This window comes from Pteropus medius, unplaced genomic scaffold, assembly GCF_902729225.1.
Source record: "Pteropus medius unplaced genomic scaffold, Ma_sr-lr_union100, whole genome shotgun sequence".
Lineage (NCBI taxonomy): Eukaryota > Metazoa > Chordata > Mammalia > Chiroptera > Pteropodidae > Pteropus > Pteropus medius.
The window spans coordinates 1538803-1559960 of record NW_024354875.1 but is presented as its reverse complement, the minus strand read 5'-3'; the positions used below and the strand labels follow the sequence as shown (position 1 = coordinate 1559960).

The 21158-nt window shown below is 47.4% G+C and overlaps 1 protein-coding gene across 10 annotated transcripts in view; it reads left to right on the top strand.

Annotated features, from left to right (window-relative positions):
* Positions 1 to 21158, top strand: part of LOC120596959 (lisH domain-containing protein ARMC9) — a 110359-nt gene that overhangs the window by 16738 nt on the left and 72463 nt on the right. For 8 of the 10 annotated variants that reach the window (XR_005651280.1, XM_039855533.1, XM_039855530.1 and 5 more), the window contains exons 8-10: positions 3214 to 3371; positions 8380 to 8478; positions 17687 to 17721. Coding sequence is in view for 9 of the 10 variants with exons in the window: in XM_039855533.1 (XP_039711467.1) it covers positions 3214 to 3371; positions 8380 to 8478; positions 17687 to 17721 (292 nt within the window). In the remaining variant the exon portion in view is untranslated. The remainder of the gene's footprint in view (positions 1 to 3213; positions 3372 to 8379; positions 8479 to 17686; positions 17722 to 21158) is intronic. The other 2 variants (XM_039855531.1, XM_039855535.1) reach the window with 1 other exon arrangement.

Below are 21158 nucleotides of genomic sequence, written 5' to 3'. Positions count from 1 at the left end.
AGTCTGGCAGGCACACTGTGTGTCTGTGCCCGAGGAAACCCCCGCACTGCTGCGTTGCCGTGGAGCTTAGAGGTTTGCACCGCAGAGCACTTGGGACTGGGGCCCTTGCCCAGTGTCACGACAGCCAGTTGTCACCACTTTGTCCCTTCCTCCTGCAACTACAGTTGTAAAGACCACAAGGCACAGAGTCGCCACCAATTTAATTTGATGGTAGATGCAGGTGTTTTTTTTAACTGAATGGTTGGGTAATATCATTATTCTATGTGTCTCGATAGGAAGGTTTCGTGGATAAAGTGGGACTTCCATAAGCTTTTGAGGAGGGCAGGAAAAGTGCGTGGAGTGGGAAGTTCTTACGTGAAAAAATGGTACTAGAATAAAAACAGGTTGGCAATATAGCATGTTAGATTATTCTCACCTAGCCGTTTAAAAAAAAGATACAGAAATAGTATCTTTTAGCATTTCTGTCATTAATTGACTCGGCCCCATCAGGAAATGAGCAACTGATGACTTTTCTAGAGTTTAGAGCCCTAAATCGTATTTTTAAAAATGATGACCTATATTTATGGTTATAAATCATAATTTTTCTTCATTAGAATTTGTGGATTAGCAAAACGCCCAAAAGTTGATTTCTATCTGAATATAAAGAAGAAAGAGTCTATCCTATTGTGAAGATAGAGTGGTTTTTATACTAGGTTAGAAAAACAATTCCGTATTTTAAAATGTACCATTTTGTCTTGAGCAACCAAGGGGTCGCTAAAATTAAATCTCATCTATTTAAAAAAGAAAAAAAAAAGCAATGCACCTAAAAGAAGGAGAGTTATGGAGAGGGAGCCTGCATGTCGCTGTGTCCCTGCTTCTCTTTGCACTGGAGTGACAGAGCTTTCTGTGACCCTCCCTGCTGGTCTTTCAGTCGTGCGTGTCTCTCGTTTAAAACTTGGGGTGCAGTTCTTTGGACTTGTGAAATATGAAGAATCTCAGTAAATCTCACTGCCATGACTAAGCTCCTTAAAATAACATCTCCGTTAAAAGTTGAGATCTCCCAAGGCTTCTTGGCTTAGATGCCCCTGTCTCATAAAACGTCTTACTGGAGAAAAAAAGAGTCCAAGTTCTGTTTCATGCTCAGAAATAAAGTTTGTATTTTGAGCTGTGACTCAAAAGCTTACAGTAACGGTCAGTCCCTGTTTGTAGCCAGCCGAGGTGTCTCCAAGGTGATGTCGGGAGAGCAGGCTGTCGTGCTAAGTGGTGTGTCTGAAACGGCCGTAAACGTCTCAGCCGCGTTCCCTGCGGCCCTGCTGGCAGCTCCCTCAGCCGTAGAGTAATACTTTGAAACTGTTGTCAATACCAGTTCTGAGTTCCCAAGGCAGAAGTTCCACAAATAGCCCCTTATACTTAGTTCACTGTCCAGCGAGTTTCTGAGGGGAAGAGTTCCTCTGTGAGCCCTTTAGAGAGGGACTGCTTTGGTGACATTGGCGTTACCAATTTGGGAAGTCATTTGACCCAGCTGATGGGTCTTGGTTCTTTATTCTTTATCTGCCGCTTGGGACATGCTGAGAAAGTTCACTTAATACTTATCACCACAAAATGGGATTATCAGTATTCTGTAGAATTTTCATTGTTGGAAGTTCTAGTTTATATAATGTTGAATTTTGTACATACGAAAAGGCTTTCCTAATGCCCAGTGTAGGGAGAAGGCAGTGATTCCCTTTCCCTAATCATGTTTAAGAAGTTTGAGAAACGTTTTCTGGGGATGTTCTCCAGAAGTTCAAATACTGGATATAAATCTGTACAAATTCCTTTTTAAAGTTATCTTTCAATACTGAGATTTCATGGATGCTAAATAATAATAGTAAATAATAATAACAGTTTGTTATTGTGTGATATTTAGGTTTTTAAGAGTTAAAATATTTTACTTCTGCACATCAGTAAAAAACAAAAGTTTTTGAAATACAGCATGAGTGTGGGTGATCCTCCTGGCTGTTTAGGACACAAATTAGGAGGAATGGACAACTGAGGACGGTGGCTTTTAAACGTGTGGCGTGTGTCAGCCACTGGGGGAGCTTGTTGATAATAGAGATACTCAGCCCCCCACCTTTCCCACCCCCGGGTCCACGAAGTCAGTCTCTGAGGGTGAGGCTTGATCGTCTTTATTTTTGGATGATTCTGGTGTATTTCAAAGTTTGCATACCACTGCTTCAGGATATATAACCCTTCTGCCACTTTTTCAAGGCTAGGCACTTTGAGTTCTATCTGTCATTTATTCCTCACAGTAAATCTTCAAGATCATTATCATTTCCCCCATTTTATAGATTAAGAAATGAGAATCAGAGAAGTTACATATTTTGCCCCAGGTTACCCAGCAAGCAAGTGGTAAAGTATGGATTCGAGCCTGGATCTTTATAATTTTAAAACCTCGCTCTGTATACACGGAATATGTCCTAAAATGAAGACTTTAGACATTACACGGAGCCTAGATTGGGACAATAGAGGGTTAGTGAACTTGGATTTCTTCCATCCAAAACGTAGCATTCCGGCGAAGGGGCGAAGTCGAACGGGGCAGGAGCGTTGGCACCGATGAAGATTTGCCTATTCCAGCCATGCCCAGGCGGCTTGGCCATCGAGTGCTGCCCATGGGAGGACGCGGTGGGGATTCTAAGAGGCTAGAACCTTCCCAAGCTGCCTGCCCAAAGGCCCAGTGGGGTGGTTTATGCTTTATCAAACTGGCAGAAGGAGCGCCTGGAATCTTCTAAATTCTAGTTTTCTCCAGCGTCAGTCAAGCAGCCCCAACATTTACTCAAAACGAAGAACCGTCCTGTGGTTACGAATTGTTCCCCAAACGGCCTCCTAGGGCAAAAACAGAAGACGCTGCAGGTTTGGTTCAACTATTTTGTGATCTGATTATAAAAAGAAATGTTGTTTGTTTCTTGTTCATAAAGAGAAGAACTAAAAGAAATTGCATGGGATTTGGTCAAGGAAATAGATTTTGTTAGGAAAACCAGAGATGATTCAGTTTTATAAGACATAAAAAAAAAAAATCAGTGATTACAAAGCACTCTGTAACTAAATGTGGTATGACATAAAGTGTGAAACACAAACAGCGCCGAGTTCATTGTCACAACAAAATATTTACGATCATAGACATAGTATTAATTATTTTTTATTTCGTGGGGTTTTTTGACTGTTTTCTTTTAACATAAATATAAATTGTCTTCCTAGAAACGTTGCAGCAGCTCCACCAGCAGCTGGTAGAAGCTGAGCGCAGGTCGATGACTTACCTGAAACGGTACAATAAGATCCAGGCGGACTACCACAACCTCATCGGGGTCACGGCGGAGCTGGTGGATTCCCTGGAGGCCACGGTCAGCGGCAAGATGGTAAGCAAGACCCCTATTCGTTCACGTCTGTTTAGAGACCAAGAGGTAGCATGGGCGTGGGCTGTGTTAACAGTGATTCCTGGCCCCTCCCAGCCGTGACACCTGTCGCTGTTTCACAAAGCGCACCTGCACACAGGAGGCTGAGCTGACCCCCCACACTGCTTCTCATGCTGCCTGCAGTATTTTAGCCGTTTTTCCTGACATGTTGCCCACCATCTTTATTTCCCTACACCTTATTCTTGATGTCAGCAAAGAATAAATTGATAGCAAAGAAGTATTATGTAGTGGCATAAAAAAGAGGGAGCGATATCCTGCTGGTAAGATAGGAAGCTATAGATTCTTCTATACTGATTTCGATCCAGCTAGCTTTCTGAACTCTGTTAATCCGACAGAACCTCTTGATTGATTCTCCGTGTTCTAGATTGGCAGTCATACCATCTTTAAATAGTGGTATTTTTGTTTGCTTTTTTCGTTATATGTCATAACATTTTTTTCTTATTGACTAAGACCATGGGACATTGTTGAATGATGTGATCGTGGGCACCCTCGTGCTGTCCCTGACTTGAATAGGAATGACTCCAGTGCTTTACTTCAGAAAAAGTAGAAAGTATAATAAAATCTCTTTGTGGAATACAGTTTTTTAAAATGGATATGATGGTAGGTCCAATGCATTTTTAAGAAACAATGCAGCGAGAGCCTCGTTCAGTCTGCCCAGCAACATTTTGCAAAGCTGCAGCAGGATATCTCCGCCGGGATGTTGGCGCTGGTGCAGTCCAGCTGTTATTTCGATTTCCCCAGTTTTACTTGTATTTGTGCGCGCCTCTGCAGGCCTGTGCGTGTTCAGCTTTATATAATTTTATCATCAATAAAATTGTTTTAGTAACTCAAAAATACAACTACAAAATAATATGTATCATAGAAAATTTCAAAAATATAGAACTATGCAAAAATAAAATTACCTATAATCGTGTCGCTTCGTAACAAACTCTGATTAACACTCCACACTCTTTCATTCCTTAGACACGTTTTATAAAAATGGACTCGCGTTCACACACAGTTCTCTAATCTGCCTTTTTCCTTAATACTGAAGCCATTAACTATTATTCCCCAATGCCTCACTTTTAGTGGTAGTAGAAGTTTTCCATTACATGGAGAAGCACAGTTCACTTAGTGTCAGGCCCCTACTGTTGGGCGTTTAGGTGGTTTCCAGGTTTACGCTTTTATAAATTATAAATATCGTGGCAGACGCCCTTGGGGACGAGCCTGTGTTAACATCTTTCAAAGTTATTTTCTAGGTTGACATCCCTGCTGAGGTTCTCTGGGGAGGTTTATGCCAATCTCATTCCACCGAGAGTTCGTGCCCGTCTTGGGGATGCTCATTAAAATTTTTGTATTTTGCAAATTTGATCAGTGAGAAATAGTATCTCAGGATTTAAATATATATTACATTGATTACACATGAATTCAAGCCTTTTTAACATGCTTTTTTCATTTGTTTAACAAAGATTTGTTGAAGGCTTGCTACATGCCAGGCCCCATCCTAGGCATTTGGGGTACATCAGGCAGCAGAGGCCCCTGCTGTCATGGAGGGCACGTTCCAGGAGGGGAGCCAGCTGATAAACAGTAAACATCAACATAGTACATAAGTAAATTATGTAGAGGGTTTGAAAATGACAAGTATTTTCAGACACAAAAAAAAAAGCGAAGCAGGGAAGAGGGATGGGAGTTGGGGGGCTGCGTGTGTGCGGGCGGGAGGTGAGCTTCGGCGATAATAACCGGTGTTGGAGTGAACACTCGGGAGAGGCGAGCGAGCGAATTAGGCATTCTCTGGGGCTCTTCCAGGACTCCAGGCCAAAGGAGCAGCCACTGCAAAGGGCCAAACGTGGGCGTGAACCGTATGTTTGAGGAGTGACGCTTGGGGCTGGTGTGAGCAGAGCGAGTGAGGTGGGGAGCGAGGGCACAGCAGGCCGTGGGGGGCCGAGGCCATGGCGAGGCGGGAGACCTTTCCTACCAGTCAGCCTGGGAGCGGGGCAGCGGAATGGCCTGGTCTGGCCTGCTGTGCATGAGGGGATCACCTGGCCGCTGCTCTAGGACAGCTTATGGCAGGGTCAGGGTCACCTCGGAGATGGGGACGGTGGCGGGGTCAGCGTCTTGTGGTCGTGCGAGGAGGCCCCGCTGGTCTGGAGGTCGCAGGGCCGTGGGAGACGTGGTCACCCGGTGTGGTGGGAGGTGGAGCCAACAGTGTTTCCTGCTGGACTGGAGCTGGGGAGAGACAGGGACAGAGATGGGAGTCAAGGACGACTCCGAGCGTTTGGCCTAAGCCCCTGGAAAGATGGCACTGCCACCAGCTGAGACAGAAGGCTCGGGCGGAGCAGGCTTAGGGGACAGTCAGGAATTCAGCTTTGGACGTGGTATTTAGACACGGGTCATTCTCAGATCGTCTTTTGTAAATATCTTCCTGTTGGTTGCTGGCTTTTTTATGTTTCTTGATTTTAGTAAAGTTTACATGATTGTGTAGCCAAATCTGTTAGTTTTTCCCTTTACCCATTCTGCCTTTTCACAGTATTATTAAAACAGTTTTTCCCACTGAAGGAGCTGAAACACTCACCTTACTTTTCTCCTGTCGTTTGGTTAGTTTTTAATTGTTCTAACTAGACCTTTAAATCTTTAATCCATACGGAATTTATTTTGATAGATGATGTTAGGGAGAAATCTACTCCTCCCTCCCCTGCCAAGAACAGATAACCGTTTGAGCCACAACTATTTACTTCTTTCTTCACTAATTTGAATGGCCACCTTTATCATAATTCCTTAGCCTCACCTCCGCATCGATATTCAAGATCAACATCTTCCCGTGTATTATTTTGGAACATCTCTACGCGTACGCCTGCGTGTGTGTACACACAACACGCGCACGTGCATGCCGCCCACACGTGCATGCCACCCACACGTACTTACTTGGGATCGTATGAGTCACTACTCTTCTGGAACCTGCTATTTTACTTTTGATATATCTTGGCAGTCTTTCCTCATTCTTTTGAATGCTTGTATGTTATTCCATCGTAAGGGCGAACCATAGCTGGTCAGCAGTCTGATGATGAGCATTGAGATTTTTTTGTTTGCTGTAACAAAAAATGTTACAATGAGCATTCTTGTACATACGCTAGCCCTTTGAATATCAATATCGGTGAGATACTAAGAGTGGAATTGCTAGGCTGTGGGCATTAAAGTTTTGATATATATTATCAAATCATTTCTCCTACGATTTCAACAGTGCCTGCCTCCCAACCCCAGTAGTTTATCAGCGTGTCTGTTTCTCCACACATTTCCCAGCACTAGACAAGATTGTACTTTGAAATCTCTGCCGGTTTGGTAAGCAGAACTTAGTATTCTGAATGTTTCGATCTATATTGCTTGAATTATGTAGGAGGCTGAATATATCTACATGTGTTTATTGGCCGTTTATATTTTGCGTTTTAGTCAACTGTGTATTCATGCCCTTTGCTCAGTTTCCTTCTTAGAGAAGTGGTTCTGCTGGCAAAAGAAGGGACCGTTCAGGAATGAGGGGTTGACCCAAACCCTCAAAAGCTGCAGAAGACTCTAGAAAAGCAGGACTGAAAAGTGTCTAAGTTTTTGACGTTCAGAAGGGCATCGGTGCCCGTGCCACGTGAGCTGCTGTGGAGCGGCACAGAGGAAGTTCCATCCCAGCGTGCTGGAGGGCGAAGGGCAGGGAGGCAGCAGCAGTGGGTCCTTTCAAGGACCTTGGCTGTGAAGGAGGAATATTGAGAGGGCGGTCGACAGACGAAGACCTAGGGGAGACAAAGGGAAAGATACTTTTTTTAATATGAAATATATTTGAACACATTTATAGGTTGTAGGGAAGGAACAGGTGTAAAAGGAAAGGTTAAAAATACAGAATGAAAAGGAACGTTTAAATTTTGATACTATAGGAAGAAATGGACTCGGGGTACTGTAGGAGGCGCAGCCTCGTGATGGGGCCCTTCTCTGTCTGAGGTGCTTATACCTGAGTGTCGAGAGATGGCCAGGGACTAGTCCCGCATTCCCAGCCCTTTCCAGTCCACCAGTCCCGAGTGTGGTCCTGCTGTCAGGGGATGAGGGAGCGAGGGGGAGGGGGAGGGAGTTCACCACAGGGAAGCCCGAGGCCGAGGGAAAGGACGTCCCCTTAAACACTCAGGCGCAGACGAAAGTCTGGAGGGACGCACAGCTCTTCATGATAGTCACCTCCAGGGTGGGTTGCTGGGGAGCGGCGGCATTGACTCTTGGACATTTTAAGCGTATGTATTATTTATTAAAAAGTGGAAAGCAAAAAATTTTAGATTACTGCTTTAGACGTCATGTGTCAATCCTGAATCACGGTCGCTCACGAGAGTTACGAGAGACGGTAAAGGAAAGCTCCGTAATACAGTAGCGTCGATGGGCATAATAATTCAGCCTCGCGCTGTCAAGCGCTTGATAATTTATAAAAATGGCTCTCACTCGTTCAGTAAGTATTTACCAAGCCACTGTCGTGTGCCGGGCATATCCGTGATCTCTTTCTCCCCACTCGCCACGACCCACAGACAGATGCTGTTCGTTCCGCTCGACAGGCCGTGAGGGCAAGAGGCAGAGCTGTCGGTCTTCTCAGGAGTCCACGGCTTGAGACCAGATCTTCTGATTTTAAGCCCAGAGTCCTTTGCACTACGGTGACTTCATCGCCTGAATTAGGAATAACAAAGCGGTTTAAAATCAGTTTATTGTTCATGGCAGTGGGAGTCCATCCAGTGGAATTCTGTAATTTAAAGTGCGATTCGCACGATCAGACCTGGAGTCGTGATAGCTGTTTTTTCTGTCGGGCTCAGTGCTTGGAATCCCGAGTTCTGATAACAGAGTAAGTTTCAGCTCCGCGCCTTGCAGACAGCCTGTTGAGAGGGAGCTCTCGCGCATGCCGGGGCGCCCCAGCCGTCTCCGGGTGAGCCTCTCACTGGCCGTCCTCGTGCCCCCCTTGCAGATCACCCCGGAGTACCTGCAGAGCGTCTGCGCCCGCCTCTTCAGTAACCAGATGCGGCAGAGCCTGGCGCACAGCGTGGACTTCACGAGGCCCGGGACGGTGAGGCTCTGTGCCCATGGTCTGCCCCCCGCCCCGCGCCCCCAATTTAAAGGACCTGAAAACATGAAAGACCAGGAGAAAATGACATTGACATTTCAGAGGTGTCTCTAAAGTCCCAGAAGGTAGAGAGAGATGTTTTGAAGAGTGAGCTGCTGGAAGACAGCCTCCTGGGGTGGGGGTGGGGGAGGAGGTCGCTCTTCCCTTTGGAGGGGCTCGATGGGGGGCCAAGGGCTGGAACCAATGAGCAAATCAATAGGAAACGAATGAAACTTTATTTTATTTTTAAAGTAACTGCCACATTGGAAATTGTGTAGTCTAAGGTAGGGGGCTTCTTTTTTTTTCTTTTTTAACTCTTGGAATAATTTCAAGCACAGAAAAGTTACAAAAATAGCACAGAGGACACTTGGATGTGCTTTAGCCACATTCATAGACCATTGGCAGTGTACCCGTTTGTTCATTTGTTTGTTTACTTTCTCTACACACACGGTCTGTTTTCTGAACCATTCAAGGACATATATCCACTATGGCCCTTTATCCCTAAGTTCTTCAGTGCACAGTATTCCTTAATCAGAATGTTATCTCGCAGAATCATGTGATTATTGACTTCAGTAATTTTAGGTGATATAAATCCCTTGTTGACTTTCACAGATTGCAAGGACTTTGTCAGCTTACGACCCTTTTTGTTTTAAATTTTTGACGCCAGCAGCAGCTGGCTCTCCAGGTGGTCTCCCATCTCAAGTAGTTTGACCAGGCCCACTCCTGCTATTTCCCAGATCAGACGGGATCGGGCGTGTTCAGGGTGGCGTGGCTGTAGCTGACTTCAGTAAATTTAATGTTGGTGCGACATTCCTGTCTAACCCGTGTGCTCCCGGGGTTCGTGAGTTGAGCCCTCGGTGCCTTTAGGTCCCCGTCCCGGCAGCCCGAGATCTGGCCGTGTGTTGAGTTGTCGAGAGTCTTTAGCCTCCTCTACTCCTGAGCGTTCACCCAGTCTGTCGTTGACTTTCATCACATTGACATTTTAGGAGAACGTAGCCCTTCCCCCCTTTTAAAAATAGAACATTTCTTCTGTGTTTGATGTTTCTTCATGATTAAAGTCAGGTTTGCACCTCGGGCCAAAACCTTGCACAGGTGCTGTGTCCTTACGACAGCTCATCCACGGGCCTGTGGGGTGGACCTGGGGTCCTGACCAGCGCGTGAGCCCACCGCTTCCCAGGGAACTTTCCAAAGTTCCCGGACCCCCGTCTCTGGTGCTAACAGCGCCCTGCTGTCTGGCCCAGGGGCTGAGGGGGTGCAGCTGGGTGCGTTTGATGAGGAGGGCAATGCCAGGTGACCCCGAGAACGCCGTCGTCAGACCCAGTACAGCGAATGCCCACAGCCCACCACACATCTCCCCACAGACCATTTCAGTGTCGTTCCCAAGCAGGTGTATTGCGATGATAACTTTAAAAACAAGTGTAAGCACATCGTTTAAAGACGATTGGGTCACACAGTTGCTTCACACGGTTGCTCTGGCGCCGAGACCTGAGGGCCGCCTCCCTTGTGGGTCTTCATAGAAAAGATGTGACGGCAGGCGGAGCACAAACGTCCCGGACCCCATCCCCGAGGCACAGGCAGGGGTATCGCAGCCTGTGCATCAGGACGTGCCAAGGTGCTTTCGACGTGAACAAATCTTAGAGAACCGGTGATGTTTAAAATGTCAGTGAAGCACACAGAGACATCCGGGTTTCAGAAAAGGAACCTCCTCGTGGGCCGTCGAGGACGAGGGGCTTCAAGCCACACCCCGAGGACTGGCTGGGTGGGCTGCTGTGTACGCTGTGCTGTGGCTGCCAGTCAGCCAAGGAGAGGCATGCGTCTACCAGAAGTGGTGGCTTGTCAGCAGTAACTAGTGCAGCGGGGTCTGTGTCCAGTAGACCCACTTCTTTCTCTCCCCCCTTCCATTTGTTTTTAAAATCAGCAAATATTTAGTGTATTTCAGGTTTATGTTATAAAATCCCATCCTATCTTGCATGTACGAAAATCTTTATATTTCCATTTTCTGTTGGTCGAGTGATACGTCCAGCTTATTTAAAACTGATAGCATCTTACTAAGGGGCAGCTTAAAAGGGAGCAGGCACAACACATCTCACGTTTCCTCCCATCTGCAGTTAGCCTCACTGGCCAGGAGGCTAGTGCTGCTGCCCCACCCTGTCACCGTGCTTTTGCGATTTGCGGTTTGGATTCTAAGCCTTTGAAGCCAGGGGAGAGACGGGCTTCGTTTACCTAAGCACAAAGCCAGTGACTTAGGAACAGGCAGTAAAAGCTGCCGATAATTGTTTATTGTTCCTCATGTTTTTTCTGCAAGATGCTAAGTAGATATGGGATCACCATAAAAGTATGAAAGAATATTATAGTTGACTACGCCTGGCTAAACTTGATGTATGATATCAGATTTATAATGTAGGAAGAAGTTAGGATGTCTCATGACTGAACTGATAGGATTTAGGATTTGGAAAGACAAGAAGGGAATAAATTCTATTCTAGGTCCAAACAGAATACCATCAATTTCAAGATAAACAGGCACGAACAGACCAGGCTCTTTCCTGGCATGGCCTTGATCTCTCTCTCCCTGGGAGTGCTGTCGACTTTAAGTGTTCCCGTTTATTGCACTCTGAAAAAAGGGTTTGGCTGGGGCCGGTTCGCAAACTGATGTATCTATAAAGTTTAGTCCCTCTGATACCGCTTTTAAAATCTGGCTGTTAAAAACCTGGTCTTCTGCAACCTCCTTCACTGTTGAAAATTCAGAATGGCTCAGTAAATAGTTCCCTTCTCTCCTGCTGAGTTGTAAACCAATTGAAAAATAGGACAAAAGAATGAAGGGAAAAGTAGCTGAAAATACCCCAGGTGAGCCTGACAAAGCTTGTGTGGGAGAATATGGATTTTATTTGTGGCAGATGGGTTTCCTTTTTTTTTTTTTTAATAAAAATGACAACGTTTTATTCAAAGGTCCTAGGATTTGCAAATTGAAGACACAGCTCGAGAATACCCAGTGTGTTCCAGAGGAGAAAGAAAACTGAGCATTTTAAGAGTAAAAAGCACATGTTTGAGAAAAGTCAGTCCTGCATTCTTGGCCCTCAGATTGGCTCAGGATAGCATGTTCGGGATGTCCAGTGGTCTGGATCATAGATGCCAGGTGGTCTGAATAACGACACATTCTTTCTTAAGCATGACAAGTGGTTATCTATAAAAGATAACATACTTCTCCAGCCCAGAACATTCCTTTTTTTTTTTTTTAAGTCTTTCAGAGGCTTATCTGTGGAATTTGGGTACATCCAGACACTGACAGTTTTCTACTTTTGAACCCTAGAATTAAAGAAATCTCCCCTCCTGGCATGGGCAGCTCTGGCCAACTCCTTCACCATGGCCACCGCCGGGAGCAGCCTGGGCCTGTGCTGTCTGGGCAGGCTTCTTGCCCAGAGTGGGCGAGGCGGGTGAAGGTCACACTGCTGGCGGCCCCTTGGAGGGAACACCACGAGTGGGAGGAAGCGTGTTTCCATCCTCCCTCGTTCATGCTGACATAGCTGCGTCCAGGAATCCACTCGCGTTATCAGACCTGGCAGCCACATCTGGGTCCTCCCAGAAGGATCGATAATGGCGGGACTGATTTTTTGGAGGAGAGATTCTCCCACGTAGCCTCTTCCTGGCTTAGGGTGCGACTCTAACCTTAGGCGTGTCCCCGCCCTAACTGCCGGTCCTTACCAAATCAGCTGGGATCTGAGACAGATCTGCTTTTATATCATCAGGAATAAGAGGAGAAACTTCTTCCTGAGGGCACAAGAGTTAAGAGTTTTTTGTTTTCCAAGATGACACAAGTAATACATGAATATGTGTTCGCTTGAAAATATATAACAATTTAGTAGGGAATGGAGCGAAACACAAAGCCTCCCTCCCTGTGGCCCAGCCCCGCTCGCCTTCCTTTCTGTAGCCCTGTAGACACTCTTCCGTGTCCACCCTTCCAGACCTTTAAATGTATTTATAATTAAGGTCAATTACGTGTAGCATGAGGGTCTCCCTTAGCCTTTCAGCATGTTTGTATTCTCCTCATCTCCTCGAGTTTTAGTCTGAACAGTGTGGTACATTTAACCCTTCCTCCAGCAGACGTTTTTGCTGTTTCTAGTGATGCAGCATCCTTGTTTGCATGCTCCAAGTAGCATTTGAAAGCATCTCGCTGTCTTTCTCGTCTTAGCCCCCTGTTGGTGCTGGGCAAGCATGAATGCAGAAACAGTCTCAAGGTGGAAATCTGAGCACAGCCCCCCGGGTGAACCCCAAGCCCCACCGAGTGGCACCTGTGGGTTTGCGGATTCATTTGATGGGGGAGTTTCCATTTTGATGCATCCTTATCTGGAAAAACAGCTCATTCCCAAATGAGCTGTTTTTCCAGATAAGGATGCATCCCTTTCTCCAACAACTCCAAGTAGAGCTCATTGGCAATACAAGTTAAAATACTTCCAGTTGTGATAGCACTAAATATATTAAAGGCCCAGGATATGTGAATCTTACAAGGCATCTGGTTCCAAGATCAGCCATCTTCGTGAGCAATGAACAGCTCCAGGGGCTGGGAGCATGGGGCTGGCCCCTTTGTAGGACGGCCTGGTGTGCCCTTCAGGAAACCTTTCTGTGACATTGCTCCACTCAGGGAGGCTTCCTGAGGTTTCCTGTGTCGGTACCATGGCTCTGGCTTGAAGGTCAACATTTTCAGCCCTTGGACTCTCCCTTACATGGCTTCCTTAAGGCATCTTGGCAAGAAGCCTGCTCTCGGCCCACGGTGCCTCCACACAGCAAGGCTGCCTTTCTGGGCCCCGTGCTCCATGTGTCAAGGAGGAGTTCTAGGCCTGGCTCACCTCTCCCTGCTACACCCCACATACCCGTGTCTGTCACATACCCGAACTGTCCCTGGTGACATGAGGGCTGGAACACCTTTAATCTTGCCAGTTGGTCGGACCGTGATCAACAGGGGGTGACTGTGCCATCAGCTCAGACCTCTCCCCTGACCTCCAAACCCGGACTGATCGGCCTTCGCCCCATGAATGTCTGACAAGCACAGCACATTTTCTCAGTCCAAATCCGGGCTCATCTTTACTCCAGACAGGTGGTCTCCCCTCCTGTATTTCCTGTCTGGTGAAGGACACTCCCGGGAATGCCTGGAACCCCCGAGTCTCTTCCCTCCCCATTGCGCAGGGCTCAGGCGGTCAGGGGACCCGAGTGGCGTCCTCCCTCCCTGCCGCTTTGTGTGTTCAGGCCCTCCCTGTCTCCCGGCTTACAGCAACGTTTCCCACCTGGTCTCAGACTCCAAGCTCTCGCCTTTTTGATTGCTCATTCACACGGGAGCTGGAGTGGCCTTTCTGGTTAAGACTTATTTCCTTGTGCCCTCATATTTCGGGTAGGATTAGGTACATGCAGGCATCCGATCATGTTACTCCCTCACCTAATACCTGTCGCTGCTTCAGGTCCAAATGCTCAGCAGAGAGGCCACAGCCTTCCATGATCTGATGCCCATTGCCCCTCCAGGCTCAGCTCTGGTCACAGAAGCCCCAAGAAGCCCTAGCGCCCCTGCCCCTGGCACTTCCCCGAGTGTGCATGTTGCTGGCACCTTGCTCAGTCACAAGCTCTCAGAGCGGTGAAGCAGGTGACCTGAGAAGCTTCTGTAGAACTTAGTGGCACATTCGGACCCTCGGGCGTTCCTGTTCCACCCACGCAGCTCCGCTTCCAAATCCGTTCGCAGTTCTCTATCCTAGTCCTCCTCCCGCACGGACAGCCCTGCGTCTTGCAGGTGCAGCCTGCAGCCTGCACGCATGGCCCTCCTGCGTCCACGGCCTTGCCGAGGGCTGCAGTTAGGGCCCCCGTAGCAGGGGGACACCTCCTGGGGCTCCTCCATCCATGTTTAAGATCCATCGCTAGCTTGCGAGGGAAACGGCCCCGACTGACCGATGGTTTTGGAGCCTCTCCTGCGGGGAGCCTCTCCTCACGGGGCTTTCCCTTCCTGGTCGGTTGTACTTGTGCCCATGCCACCCATACACATAGTGGCACCTACAGCTGACAGGGGCGACTTTAAGAACTCGAGTCCAACGAATCGGAGCAGCCCCTGAGTGTCCGAGTGTCGTTGATGACACCACCCAGGGACAGAAGTGGTAGCTGTAGCCTGCTGCAAGCCCTCCAGGTCTGTACCTGGCTGTCAGTGTTAAGGTGGACTTGACTTCATAACAAACTGGAGCTCAGTCCTTCTCGGCCTCGGCCGCCCTGCGGCGGGGTAGCTCAGCACAGAGACGCGGAGGCAGCGGAAGCCCTGCTGCCTTCCGGGGTGAGCCTGTGGGGGCGCACCTGCCCCGCGGCGGGGGTCCCCACGGGCCCTCCTCAGGAGTCACGACTGTAATCCAAGTCCTTGTGTGAGTCAGTTCCTTTCAGAAAAAGAGGTTTTGAGTATCTACTCTGCGCTGGGCTAAAACTCAATTAGATATAAAGGTGATTAACAAAAAGCAAACCCATGTCTAAAGCAGAGTTTTTCGGCCTTGGCAGCGTCGATGTTTTAGGCCGGATAATTCTCTTTTGGCGGGGACTGGCCTGTGCACTGAAGCATGGTTAGCAGCATCCCAGGCCTCTGGCCATGAGAAGCCAGTAGCACCACCCCCAGATGCGACAACCAGAAATGTCTCCAGACGTTACAAATGTCCTCTGGGGGCAAAATGTCCCCAGGGGGGTGAAAACGGCTAGAAGGAAAGAAAAACATAGACACCATACAATGCGAAAATGCTACAAACAGAATGCTTGAAGGGAATGCAGCAGAAGCTTGCCGGGGCGCGGAGAAGTTGGGCGGCGGGCAGTGTTGCGGGTGGTCTCCCCAGTTCTGCAGGAGGAAGAATCTGGGAGGCTGGAGGGAGGGCAAAGGTCCACCAGAGAGAGAGGAGCTGGGGGGCAGAGGCACAGCCGCCCCCGGGGAGCTGCAGGGTCTGAGGGACTGGAGCATTGGGGTGTGCAAGGAACAACTTCAGGAGTGGATGGGTGGGCTGGGGGGCGAGGGGAGTGGCCGGAGCAACCTTGGCTCTGATGAAGATCACCTTGGGCCGAGTGTGGAAGGAGGGTGGGGGAGGGACCTGAAGGAGAGGGTGGGCTTTAGAACCTGCCGGGTTTGAGTCTCTGCATAGGGCAGGTTACTTAACCTCTGTTTCCTCATCCGAAAATGGACATAACAGGGGCTGCAATGAGTTACTACATCAGTACAGGTGCCAGGAACGGCACACCTGGTTCACAGTGAGCTCAGTAAATGTCAAAGGCACCATTACTAGTAGAAGTCATCAGAAGCGAGCTAGGCTCCCTGGCGTGGGGGCTGGGCGAAGGTGGCAGACCGGAGAGAGACCTAGGGATAGGATTAGCCGGACCTGGTACTTTGGGGGGTGTAGAGAATGGGGAGGCCGATGGTAATTAATCGAATCTTCGTAACAGTCCTGCGAGGTAGGTGCTATCATGGCCATGACTTTACAGACGAGGAAGCAGAGGCACACAGTGTCACTCGATCGTTGGGTCTCCCCAGGGGGCCGCAAGCTCTCTGGGATGAGGACTTCAGCCCCGTTCATCCTCGGGTCACCGGCGGCGGGCGGGGACCTGGCAGACAGCGTGCGTGGTGAATGAAACCACAACCGCCCTCTCAAAGCCCTTTTTTTATTACTCGATTAGATAATCAAGTCTCATTAATGTTGAATTTATTGGCTGTCCTCATGAAAGGGTCAGTTATTATTGCTTTTCAGTTAATTTCGTCACAGGGCAAATAGAATGATACAGAGTTTAGCAAAAAAGCATCTGTTTGAAAAGATAGAAAACATTCTTTAACTGAAAAAGGGGATGTTGGTGAATTTTATCTGTGGAATTATGAATTAGCTAATCTCACTAATTTTTAAATATTTTCTTTTATGCATATTATGCTAATATCTTCATATGGCCATGTTCTTATTTGACTCACTGGATTCATTATCTTGGATTTTCGGTCTTCTTAATGAGTTAAGTGAGTAATTTAGTTGGCATTCTAAACTTGTTATTTAAACCAGTACCAGGAGTAGATAATTCCTTTAATTTAAAAAAAAAAAAAATCAAAGGTTAAAAATATAAAAACATACATGGTCATGAGTCATTTAAAGGCTGGATTTGATGTCTCCAAGGTGGGGGTCCCCATGGTCTATAAACTGCAGAGAGAGAGGGGCAGGGGCATCAGCCCAGGACGATCTATCAAGTCAAGGGCTCTAGGGTGCCCGCTTTGTGAAGTCAGCATTCATGCATCCATTCCTTCATTCAACAAACGGTGGTTGGAGTACCTCGTATGTCCAAGTGCTGGAGCAAGTGCTAGGGACACCAAGGTGTCTTATCTCTGGCCCTTATGGAACCCAGTGTCTGCCGAATGGGAAAGACACAGAAATAATTGCAAAATAATCACAGATCCGTGTGATAAGTGCAGATAGTGACCATTCCAGAGCTGCTTGACAGCAGGGAACGGAGTGTACCATCGCCTGCCCCTCTAGGGGACGGAGTGTACCACCGCCTGCCCCTCCAGGAGGCGCTCCACAGACAGAGGCTTGCTTTCTTCGCTACTTCTTTTTCCCCTGGAGTTCTTTATGACCTATTCCAAACATTATATCATTTTACCTGCAGGTAATTCAATATCATCTCTAACAGATAAGAGCTTTAAAAAACAAAAGGAAAACATAACCACAAGGCCTAATACTCCTCCCTTAGTATCACGTAGCACCTGTGCGGCCCACATTCATTTCTTTGTTTTCTCAAAATATCTTTGTACAGTTGATTTGAATCTCTCCAAACGAGTGCAACACATAGCGTTTGGTTGTTTCTATTTTAGTCCATGTTTCATACAGTATTGCCTGTAATAGCAACTTTAAGTGCCTCTGGGAGTTTGGAGGGGGAGAACTCACCGTTTTTTATAAAGTGTCCCTTGGAGTAGAGTAGCCACGAACCAGGAATGGGCGGCTTGGGAAATGCATCAGTAGTGTATTGATTGACCTTGATTTGGGCTAATTTTTAAATCATATATGATTATGGTGGGAGAATAATGGTTGGTCACAAACTTTGCACATCTGTTGACTTTGTGCTGTTACAGTGATTTAGGATCAATGCACTGCTGTCGATGTTTAACACGGCCTGTTTTCTTCTGTTCTCTCCCCTCGCCCCCCAGGCTTCGACCATGTTAAGAGCCTCCTTGGCGCCCGTGTAAGTAATTGCTCTCAGGAGTCATTATTGTGGAAAACAGCTATGGGTTAAACTAGAATTCAAAGTAACCTTAATAAACGTTCATCTTAATAGCCTAGCTTAGAGGAATGCCTTCGATTAGCTAGAGCTCCACGTGGACATTAAAGGAAAAATCAGTAATCATAAGTATTGTTGTTAAAGTAGAAGTATCTTTTAATGTTAATTCTATTTATTTTGGGGAGATAGCCTCAAATGGAAAACATTTTGAATAGATCCTATAATATTCTCTAGAAATCAATTTTATCTACTACGTAGGGCAGTCAACAGTGTTGCAATGTCTGAATGTAATGTTTCCTGCTGGCTCACACCATGACTGGGCACAGGGTGGCTTTGTGTCTGCCTGAGTAGGTTGTCACAACAGAGGTGTCTGATGCGTACGGACTCCATCAGCCATGTGTGTTGCAACGGCGAGGAAGTTGGGAACCTTTGGCCTGGACATGGGGACTAGGTTGGGTTCTGGGGACTCTCTGAGCCAGGTTTGGGGGTGGGGCTGTGAGATTACTTGGACACCTGAGGTAGACGTGACTTTCCTCCTCCCTTGGTCCTGCCCTGCACTTTATTCTCTGGACGGTGGCCATGTAATGTAGCACATATGAGCACAAACTGCTGGGGTCAAAATCCAGCCTCTGCCACCAGCTCTGTGACTTTGGACTTTTATGTAACTTCTCTGAGCCTCACTTGTAGAATGAGAACAATGATGGTAACTGTATTATAGGACCGTTGTAAAGGTAAAAATGAGTTAATGTGTAAAAAGCACCTAGCACAGTGGTGGGAATTTGATAAACCGTCTGGGTGTTTGCTCATGTTCTTCTCAGTGACATAAGAGGCAAGGTCACCTGCAGAGGGGGAGTGAAGGGAGGTAGGGTTCAGAGGACGAAGGAGAAGGCATGACACCGTCTTCCTGGACAGCGGGGGGGTGGCCGGGCCACAGAAATGCAGGGCCGTCGAGCAGCTTAGGTGGCAGTAAATTTGGTTGGTAGTATTGCCATTATTGGCAAGTAAAAATGGCCCAAATGTGACAGTATTTCTTCCCTACCCAGAAGTACCTGAGCTATAGAGCGTTATCAGACTTGGCCTTACAAGTGGAACTTTTTTTGACCTAGAACGAGAGCCAGTTTAAATTTTAAATTAAAAACAGTTTTTAAATTTTGAAATACTTCCAGAGCAGCAAAAATAGTCCAAAGAATTTCCCTATACCCGTCACCCAGGTTCCCCAGTGTTAATAATTTACACGAGCCCAGGGCGGTTATCAAAATCAGAAACTTAACGCTGATACGGGGCCGTCTAATCTATGGACGTCATTCCCGTTTTTACCAGTTGTTCTAGTGTGTCCTTTGTCCAATCCAGAATTCCACCCAGGATGATGTGTCAGTTTAGTTATCATGTCTGTCTTTCCTTTCGTTTGAAATCGTTCTTCAGTCCTTGTCTTTCATGGTCTTGACACTTTTGAAGAACATGGGCCAATTATTTATCATTGGAATTTTAAGAAGTGTCTGTATTAGTGTTTAAACTCGCAGTAGTATCTGCCTCAGGAAGAAAGGTGTCGAAATGATCAGTGTGCCCATGTGTGTGGGTTTGCCATTTGATAGATAAATTAGAAGACGTTCCTCCCCAGGGGTGGTCACTGAGGTCTTGTTTGTTGTCCTCTTTTCTGGCCTTTTCTTCCATGCCTTGTAAGAGGATCTCATTTTGTCTTTTAAAAACTAACATTTAAAAAGATGGTATGTGATTTTTCCTATGTAATACATGCTCGTTATAGAGAATTTGAATGCTATAGAAACATACAAAGAAGGAAATTTAAAGTACCCAAATTCCTGCCCCCCAGGGGTGTCATCTCAGTTTCTACTTCACCTTTAAAATCAAATGGAGCTCTCCATCCTGAGTCTTTTCACCCATTCTTCAGGAATCCGCATTTATTATTGTGCAGGGAGTACTGATATTCTCTACACAATATTAGGAGGACCATTTTTTTGTTTTGTTTTTTAGTTTATTTTGAAACAATCGTAGATTCACAGGAAGTTGAGTTCTCAGCCTACCCAGTGTGCTGACACGCTGCACACGTGGCCGTGGTGCCCCGTGCTGACACGCTGCACACGTGGCCGTGGTACAGCAGAACGAGGGAAGCAGCATTAACACAGCACTGTTCACTGGACCACAGGCCTCATTCCATTTTCATCAGGCTCCATACACTCCAGTCTCCTAGTCAACAAAACAAAATGTGAAGATGCCCGTTTTAGTGACAAGGAATCTGAGGTGGTCCCTTGTGCTTCGGGCCGGCCAAAGGCAGGCGTCGGGTCGTTCTGCAGGGCGTGGGGTCTCGGCACAGAGATCTCTCCTAACTGAAGCCGGGCTTCCCCTGAGGTCTTCTGCTTGGAGTCCTCTCAAGGGGGGTTTGAAAATTGTCCCACCGACTTAACACCAGTCTCCCAGGTTATGTCCCCCACGCCTTCTGCCCGCCGTCTGCCTCTCGGAGGGTGGCCTGTGCCCCTACTGTTCACATCCGTTTCCTGACCCCCCGTCTGCCTTCAGAGCTGCCCAGTCCAGTCCCTCAGGCCTGCGAGAGACAATGGCTTCAGGCTTCTGGGCGGAACTGTTGGGCCGGCTGGTGCTAATAGTCTCTGGGCTTCGCTCAGGATTCTAAACAGAATTTGGGCAGAAAGTGACGGTGCCTGCAAAGTGACTTCAGCCTTCGCGTGGAACACTGGACCAATGTGGGTGCAGTGGCTTCTAGGCCTGTGTGGGCAGGGCGTGCTCGCTTCGGGAGAGTGCTGTACCGAACCCTAGTTCACGGAACAGGAAAGGCAGAGCTGATGGTAGCAGAAGTGGGGAAGTTAGCAAGTCGAATTAGCTGCTTCTCTGTAGCCTGGCCTAGCCTCCAGCAGCAGCATAGAGGCTGGGCAGGTAGTTGGCTTCTGCTGTCCTGCTCTGCCAGAGCAGTTTAGGTCCCAAAGAATATGCTCACGAGGTGTAATGATTCTGCCTTTTCTGCTCCCTTCTTTCTGAACTCATTGTAAAAGAGCATTATAGGAATCACTGATGTCCAAGGCAAAGCACAAGTGCCTCTCCATCCAAAACTAGACGTATTGAGTCTTTCCCCCCCCCCCCCCCCCCCCCCCCTCATGCTGCCTCATGTGTGTAAAATGCTATGTGCGTGACTCTTTCCCTGGATTTGGAAAAAAAAAAAGACTATGCTTTTATTTCACTGCTGTCGGCTCCCCACTGGCATCTCATCCTGTTCTCCGCTAAAAGTCTTCCTTCCTTCTACTTCTACTGTTGAACCCCTTTCAGAAGATCTGATTTGTCCTTGCAAAAAAAACTTGTTAATGTCACTGTTAGCCATTACCTTCATGCAATGGTAATAATGCCACATGTTAAGCCTGAGGCCCTGGAGACTCCCC